The 9,206-nt window shown below is 41.6% G+C and overlaps 1 protein-coding gene across 1 annotated transcript in view; it reads left to right on the forward strand.

Moving 5' to 3' along the window:
• The window catches only part of CNTN3 (contactin 3), a 172,989-nt gene that overhangs the window by 137,626 nt on the left and 26,157 nt on the right, over positions 1-9,206 (forward strand). Inside the window, exon 9 of the mRNA XM_019504736.1 lies at positions 8,758-8,885. Within this exon, the coding sequence (XP_019360281.1) occupies positions 8,758-8,885 (128 nt within the window). The remainder of the gene's footprint in view (positions 1-8,757; positions 8,886-9,206) is intronic.

A 9,206-nucleotide genomic window follows, 5' to 3' on the forward strand; every position in this document is an offset into this window, starting at 1 on the left:
CCTGGGTGTGGGGGGGCCCCTGGGGTCCCCCTGCAACTGATACCGGGGGAAGGGGGACTGGGGGGGGGGGGGCATCATGCTCCCTAGTGGACCCGGAAGTGGACTGGAAGTAGTTCCAGGTTTGCTGCTGAGCATGTGGTGGGGGACACTCCATGCATCCCAGCATCACAGCATTCATAAGCCGCGCTGGTACCTCAAGGTACATAGAGAAAAGATTTCAGATTCAGATTTAGCCAAATGGAATCAGGGGCAGTGATCTGAATCAACGAATCGAATCACTGTCCCCGATTTGGGCCGAATCTGAATCCAAATTGAATAGGGCCCACTTTGCATACCCCTACTTTACATTTCCCCACATGCCAGGCATTCTGCCTCTGTTCATGCCTAGAACTGCCTCAGTTCGTCTCCCAAGGTGGCCCGTTCAAGATCCAGAAAATTATTCCCTCATAGGGCCCAATTCATCAGTTGGCTTCCGTCTCTTTCTTTTCAGTCGCATCTGATGGTAGCGCTTCTGGTAAAGTACCAGTGACCCTTTCACAATACTATCTCCTGAATTTCCTTCAACCTCCTGAACACTTCTTTCCTGTTTTTGAGGCACAACTGTTGGCTCTACCTTTCAGCTGCCTCATGAACCACCAAAATTATCGTTCCCCTATTTCCAGATCTGAAGATTATCAGCTTAGTTTTACATCTGAGTCTGTAAAAGAGTTCCAACAAGTTCATCCAGAGCAGTTGAGCATGTGCATCCTATGAAAGGATAACTTACTTATCTATTGGAAATAGAAGCACATAAAATAGTGCAGGGAAATACCACAGTTTTTGCATTTCCTGGTTCCATAAAGAAAATGAATTCAAGTACCCCACCTCTTTTGTTCATAAGTATTCACCAAGTTTAAAAGTAGATCTATATTTCCAGATTCCTGACACATTTTAGTACTTCTAGCTGACTCAAAGGCTGTCATGCAAATCCTTATTCTAAACTTCGATTTTTGTTTTTTATTGGAAAGGGATTAACGTCGATTAATTCATTGTGAGACCATGAGGAACAGTGTTACTGCAGTAAATAAGTCCAGCCTTTCTCCCAGTTATTTCTAGACTCATTAAGACTAGAGAAAGGGGAAAGACACCACAGATATGGCTGTTGTCCTGAGAGTTGCCATCACTAGAATTTGCTACTCCTATTATTTTCCCTGCTCTATTTAGTCTCTTGAAAGATAGTAAAAATCGTCATTTAACCGTGATAAAGTGGTGTCAAATTAAGGAGGTGGGGGGAATAATTGTTAATGAACAGGTAAATGATTCTGATGATGATGAGAAACTAGATTCATCTTCACAAGAATTTAACTGAAGTAATTTTTACTTAAGTTTGTTTTATGGTATAAAACTCTGTGATCTGAAAATGTATTTGCATTTACTTACAAGGACCTCAGTAGAGGCTTAATTTTGCAGGCTTTCTTGTTGAGTAATCTGGTTTAATTTAGTTAGAATTTGACTGATATACAAAAAAGCAGCTTTGACCTAGTTTGCTATTGATTTTTTTTTATATTGAAGTGTTGTGAATGGGAAAGCCATGTGTGTTGGCTTTTCTGCTGAATAACCTGACAGATTTAACAAGCACTTGTGATACAGCAGTTATTCCAGTTCTAATAACAAGGTGCTCTGATATGAAGATTTAAAAATTTATCTACTTTATACTTTAATGGTACCTAATTTCAGGCCTGGAACTCTGAAAAGAGGTAAGAACCCACAGAAGCCGGTTTTGGTCTCTAATCTTTTGATCGGTTAATTCTGACCTAACTACAATTTGATGAGTAACATGTGCTGAATGGTAAAAAATGGAGATTTTACTTACTTGCATCCTGCTTGGGGAAAATATGAAGTTTTTATTTTTAAAAATCCACTAAAATTCGATATAAACTCTACTACGAGTCCCAATTGCTTTTTCCTCTAGACCAATAGGGCTACACCCTGGATACCTGATGCGTGGAAGATTTTTTTAAAAGCTCCATGAGGTCAATGACTTCAGTGGCTCCTGGATACCTGACACACAGAAGATATCGCATTTTAGGCAATTTTTGAAAATGAAATCTTCATATTTTCCCAAGCAGGGAGCAACTGTGACCACCTGAAACCTGAGACACTGCTCCTGCCTTTGTTCCAAGGTAATTTGCATCATCACAAATCCTCACAAGAGGTGAGAGGCTCCAGACCAGCTATGAACTGACTTCCCAGAGGAGCTTTCTGTCTATTGACTCCTCTGTGAAACCCTATGAAATATGAACTTTCATTGCTACCCAGGAGAACTTTTACAATCGTTTCTCCAATGCCTGATGAAGTCTTTTTGTGCCTGAAAGCTTACAAATAGACTTTTTTTTTTTTTGCAAAAATCTTGTTGGTCTAATCAAAGATATCATCTCTACTACAAGTCCTGATTGTTAAAAATGTGGCCATTTCTACACTGACTTCTTGGACTGGAATATCAGTGAGGTTTCAAACCAGCTGCCAAGTGCGCCTGCGCAAGCTTGCAAGTAGGAATACGAGCACGTGCAGAGCTAAATGATTCTTACGTTTCCTGATGCACCGAAAAGATGCATGTGTTTGAAAAAACAAGCCTCAGCAAATTAGGAGCTAGCATTTATTCAGCTGTGTTGAAATGCGGTAGAAACATGAAGTACATTAAAAGCACTCTCACACTTTCTCTATTGCTACAAGCTCATAGTTAGAAATCTAAGTCACTTCCCGGCAGAAAGCAAGCGCGGAAATGATTTGCTTTATTAAAATGTGCAGATTATTGGGTCTTTAGATTGTCTGCCTAAAATGTAATGTGGGTGGAGGAGGCAGAGCAAGGAGGGACTAGCAAATATTTCAAAGTCTGGTCACTTTATCGTTTGAACCACATTCACTGGAAAGAGTTTCTTTTTTTTTTTTTTTACATGTACCAATAAAGATTTTATTTTGACAATACTATTTTTCTAGAATCGATTTGTTTTGTTTAATTCTGGAAAAAAAATGTGATTCTTAAATACATTCCTTTTTTTAATAAGCCTGCTCCTTCATTATTCCACACAAGCTTGACTTGCAAATAGCTCAGAGCGTTCCGAATGCCATTTTTAAAAATTAAACAACAGACATTTCCCCATTTGTGCACTGATCCCATTTTCGCTTTTGTTTGATCTAAGGCCCCATCAGCACTGGACTTTTTTTTTTTCTTTTTTCACTGGGATGACTGCCCTGATGTATTCAGTGCAACCCCTGTAGACAATACTGATTGTTATAGAGTCCAGTAGGTTCATTATAACCATAATTGATAATCTTCTAACAACCTCTTATATTGATGTTCTTTTAATCATCTATAACCCATATTAATCGTGTCTGTAGTATGCTTAAAAACATCTATTAATCACATACAAGCCCTTAATTAACAATGGACAGGCCACCAAATAAGAAATAGCAATGGTACTTGCACTGGCTCAGCATACTTACTGCAGTCTCCAGTCAAGTTATGCCACAGGCATGTAAATCGCTTTTAATGCTGATGATGTTACATCCTAACTAGGAGCTTCTAGCAGTGCAGCCCCACTGATGAAGCTCCCCCAGTGCGTACGTAGGCAAGAGCTAAGAGACTTAAAGAATCTAGATGCATTTTAACATTGTCTTTTTTCCCAGATCAAGATGTTCATTTAGATTGAAATAATCTTAAAAAGGTACATGGGTACAGCCTTAAAACATCCCCTCCCCCGCTTTTTCATATACTGATTATTTTTCCCACTTGCAAATCTTTCTCCTTTTTAAATAAAAAGGCTATTTTTCTTTGTTAAATTTTACTGATGCTCTGAACTCAGTTCATTGTCTCTGTAAAGAGTTGTATAAGGGTTCAAATGCAGGGTGTCTGCAAGTAAGAAGTGTTTTTGCCCACTGGTTCAGCTCTTGGTGCTTATGACTATAATCTAATTCCCTTCAGTTAGGTTGTGGTGAAAAGTTTATGTAGACAGGAAAAAGTGTGGTTTATCCATATAAAACCAGCCAAGGAAATTAGCTCCAGTTTCTCAATGAAACCATGGAACACTGCAATCAAAAGCCATGATGCAGGCATTAAATAATAAGTGATTTTTTTTTTTTTTCCACAGTAAGTTGGCAGTTAGAACTGGTTTGGAAACTATAGCTGCTTCTGCAGATGAATTTTAATTAAATGGTCATTTTTTCGTTTTTCCTGAAATTTTTATTTGTAAATTTGGGGGGGGGGGCTGCTGAGAAGATAAAACTCAAAAATAGCAAAAAATTAAAAAAAGCTTTCAAAAACCAAACAAACTTTTTTTTTCACTTTAATTCTTTGTTTGTTTGTTCAGTTTTTCAGTTAGAATTGGAAAATTTGACAGAAACTGATGTTTTCCTTTAAAATAAATGATTTTGACAAAAAAAAGGCAATTTTTCCACAGGAAAGGAAGTAACAGGAACATTTGCATTGCCTGTCTTGGCAAAGCACATGATCCTAGAGAACAGCAGCAGCTTTTCTCTTCTTCCTCCTTCTTTCCCACCCTGCCCTCTGAGTAATGCCAGGTGTCTTCTGTGGGTAACTGGTATAACATGTCCTTTGGCTGTATATAGCCATGTATTCTCTCTTCTAGTCTAAGTACAGACAGTCAAAACGCCCGAGGCTGAATCCGTTCAGTCTTCATGAGTTAGTCTGGGCTGTGTACATGGAACTGATAAGCAAGTGAACAGACATTCACTTTTGATTCTGGAGATGCAGCCACCTGCCTGCAGTGGCCCAAGTTAGAAACCAGGGGGCAGGGGGGTGCTGGAGCACATCTCCCTGCTAGGCTGGGGCAGACAACTTGGGCCAAAGCTAACCCACCCACCCTGTGAGGCAGGAGCTTGCAGGGGAGGTGCAAGGCATCCTGGGATGCTGAAGGACTGTGACTTAACTTGAATCTGGAGGGGATCTGGGACAGAAGTTCAATATGCCAATTTAACCTAAATCAGTTAAGTGTGACACTACATCCATCCAGGTGTATCTTGAACAGGTTTCAGCCATTTTGAAAATGGTTCACATGCACTAAACTTCTGTTGTGTTACAGATTTGAACTAGTTTCAAATCACTTATACCAGTTTGTGTAATTTCTGTCCCTACAGCCTTCAAATAATTAGTGCCCTCATATGTCATTTGTGCTGGGTCCTTTCCTGATTTGAATGCCTTTTTAAATCATGCTCCTAGCACATTATATAATGGCATAGAGCCCCTCATGTCTTTAAGTGGCTGTCCACTGCATGGTGTGTTTGTTTTTGTTGGGGGGATTTTTCTGGCTGGTGAAAGCATCTGCTAGAACAATAATGAGTGGCTTAAGCAAGTAGTATTGTTTAAAATTTAGAGTCAACGCAAAATAAAAAGATGCGACAAAACTTGTATTGGCAAGTTGTGTCAGCTCACTGGAGGTAGAAATCTGCTGTAATTCTTTATCTTCTTGGAAGAAGGATCCATATAGCAGCATGTTAGCTTGATAAACAATGCTCTAATTTCCCGAGGTATGTATTCCTTTATGTGATGCTATCATTAAATTTGCCTTTTAAACCTAACCGGAAGTAGGTTTTTTTGTTCTTCAGCTGCAGCACTCCAAGTACTGCATGAATACTCTAAATAAAAAAAGCTGTGTGTCCTGTCATCCAAAGTTGCCTTGCTATTTACCTTAATAATGGATAAATAAGTTAGTTTAATTGTTTGCTTGTAACCTATTTAATAGTCTCTTCCTTCTGATGGTTTAAAAGAGTTGTATCCTGAAACCTATACAAAGGAAGCAGTTGCTGCCTCCAAGTCCTAGATTTGCAGCACAGCTGCTCTGTGACCGTAGCTGCGGTTTCAAGCCTGAACTTTCCCTTGTATCCATTGAGCCCACTTATACAGGGCCCTGAATTAACAAACCCAAACCACACACTCAGCACTATGCCAGGAACACCTACTGCAGCACATGAACAACAGATAAGGGTCAGAGACTTCATCACTGAAATACACTCAGGGCCACATGTGGAGCATAGCATGGGAGTTCAGATTTTGTTTTGGGATAGCATACTTCTTCATTGATTTTGTGTTGTGTATTTAAACAAAGAACTAGACAGGAGTAAATCAGCACAGGAGTGGCTGACGTCAGCTTCCCCAAAGCATATTTAGAAAAAAAACCAGCAGTATATTTAATTAACTACTACCCTTAATAAAGAGAGGAAGCTAATAACACAATTGGCTATTGGGCTAGGAGGTAAGGTCTCGGAGAAAACAAGGGTAAAGATGCATGACATTTGCCTTCTTCACAGATGATGCTTATTCTGATTATTGTGCAGGACTCTCCAGTTAATGTGATTTGATATTAGCTCTTGAGACTTTGGCTTATCAGGAGGACGTTGTTTACTGTTCAGTGAATGCTATTTACAGTTCATTAGCTGGTCCGGGTTACTCAGGGAAGAAATGGGAGCATATTTTGCTGTGTGGCAGCCAGGGCATGACTGAGCGAAGGAGCCCATATAGGGAAAAAGGCAGCAAATTGACCCTAACCTTCAGAACTGCCAGAGAGGCTGTCCCTGGTACCTTACCCTATCAGCGATGCCACCTCCTCTTCTTCATCAATGCTTCCAGTTTCCTTTTCCCATTTGTCCACATCTCCTAGGAGCAATATTATGGTTTCTTCCATGCTGTCACTTATGCAACTACCCACTCCTAGACAAAAAAAGCATAAAACTAGTACCTCCTTCTCCTTCAAATTCTTCCTTGAAATTCCTGTAACTTCTGTCACTGTATATATAGATCACTGCCAACTGAGGACTAGCCAAGTGACAAGCTGTTTCTACTGGTACTGAGCTTTGTTGTCTCCTTTACCTGATGGAAAGCAAAAGGCCAAACAAACCCAAATCCCTATGGGATGGATGCTTCATTTTGCTCAGAACATGAAAGCTGGCACCAGTTGCCCTCTTAGGGAAATCTGCACTTGGACATTGCACCTCTAGTGACCCGCCCAATTTGGCGGCGGAATCTCCGAATCGGGGGACCCTTTAATCTCTCCGAGTTGAATCAGAATTAGAAGCCTCCAAATCAATTAGGAAAGACTGAGATTCAGACATAGACACAGCTTTAAAAGTTTTTTTCTACATACCTCTAGGTAGTAGAGGCTCATGAATGCCGTGATGCTGGGGTGCATGGAGCATCCCACAGAAGCATGGGGGGCTCCTCAGCACACTCAGCAGCAGACCTGGATGTGGACCAGAAGCACTTGTGGTCCACTTCTGGGTCCACTGAGGAAGTGTGCAGGGGGGCTGCCTGAGCCCCCCTGGTTTGGTGACTGGTGCCTCCTGGATGTGGAGGGGGGGGGCATCCAGGGTCCCCCTGTGGCTGATTGCTGAGCCGGGGAGGCATGGTGGGGGAGGCCCAGTGCACTCCCCAACAGACCCAGAAGTGAACTGGAAGTACTTCTGGTTCACTTCCAGGTTTGCCACTGAGCGCATAGAGGGCCCCCCTGCACTCCTGTGGGGTGCTCCATGTGCCCCAGCATCACAGCCATCTTGAGCTGTGCCTGCTACCTCAAGGTATATAGAAACAACTTTTAAAGCTATGTCTATGTCCAAATCACTGATTCTCCAAAATCAGCATTGAATCTTCAGATTTGGATTTGGCTGAATTGAATCACTCTTCCCGATTCGGGCTGAATCCAAATTGAATAAGGCCTGCTTCACACACCCCTAATAGGAGCATGGATGCATCATGGCAATCCTGCACTGACTTAGAGGTCAGCTGCACAGCACTTGTATCTTTAGTTTGTGTCAGAGCTGGCTTTGGGTTTGCAAGGCAGCTGCTACTCATCAGTGTGCAGAACTCCACTCAGAGCAAGAAAGAAACTAGATTTCTTTTTTCATGGTATGTAGATTTGCATTAGTCTACATACTGTGCACCCAGCAAGTCCATGAAGAATCATGTTTGTGCTGCTGTTAATTCGTCTGCTCTTCCCATCTGCCTTCCTTCCAGTCTCCCCAGACCATCCTTTCTAAAATTTACTTGCGAGGCCCTTCAGCTGAAAGATGCAATGCACTTGCCCCCTCTGGATTGGGTGAGGAGGGGACAAACAGTCCATGCTGAGTGGTGGGTTATATCAAGATGATATTTTATTGCTACAATGGGGTATTTACTTGCCTGAGGCTTGTAGTTGCTACAGTAAGAAAAATTAATAACACAACCAATAAATAAAAGTAGAACTTGGCCATATTTAGTGTTGACAGCAAAATGGACCACAACAGAAACAATGCCCCAAGCCAGTGTGGCGATTTAAAGAGACAAGCAGTATACCCTGGAAAGCTCCCAGCCACCAGCAAGTGTTTGAGAGTCTCGTGTGCTACAGCATAGCTACACTCAAGTCAGTGATACAAAATTCCCTTACACTTCAATGGAACTGGGGATAAGCCCCATGTTAGAGATGCACAACGAGAAGCATCTGTTAATAGTCATCGTGCAGTGACTTACTAGCTACCATATAAGTCTTTGGGAGATAAACCACAAAGTATAGTAAAATATAGCCTGATGGAATAAAATGGAGATTTCACCCAAAAAAAAAATGTTTTTGCTAGAATTCCAGGAAAGCTAAGTACTGTGATAAATTTGACTCTGTTGCATATTATCAGTTAAATTTTAAAATGCCCATCTGGAGATAGATACAAAGTGCTTCATGAATTTATATATTTTTGGACATTTATGATACATTTTTCATCTCTTCATAATTTTTTTAGAATAACATTATTAAAAGATGGAGGCCTAAGAATTGCTAACCTAACTAAAGTAGATGCTGGAAGTTACACTTGCCTGGCAGGAAACCAATTTGGAACAGCCAGTGGAACAACAAGCTTAATAGTTACAGGTAAGTGAGGGTTTATATTGTACATTCCTTTTCAAGATGATTTGAAGTGGTGCTGAATTGCACTAAATGCAACTACTCGAATCTGCAGGAAAAAAAAATCAGAAATCCTAGTCTGGACACCAAAGGGCAATGGCTGCCTTTGGAGAACAGGTCTGAGGAGATGCACTCTGCCCTCCCAGAGTGCAAGCAATGGCAGGAGCCACCCCCCGCACCAGCCGTACCTCCATGCCGCACACCCCACCCCCCCTGGCTGCACAGCCCCTGCCCCTTCCCCCCCCCCCCCCACAGCGGGGGCGGAGCTCCCCCCCCCGCCCCCCCCCC

This window comes from Gavialis gangeticus, unplaced genomic scaffold (assembly GCF_001723915.1).
Source record: "Gavialis gangeticus isolate Ggan-Ray unplaced genomic scaffold, GavGan_comp1, whole genome shotgun sequence".
NCBI lineage: Eukaryota > Metazoa > Chordata > Crocodylia > Gavialidae > Gavialis > Gavialis gangeticus.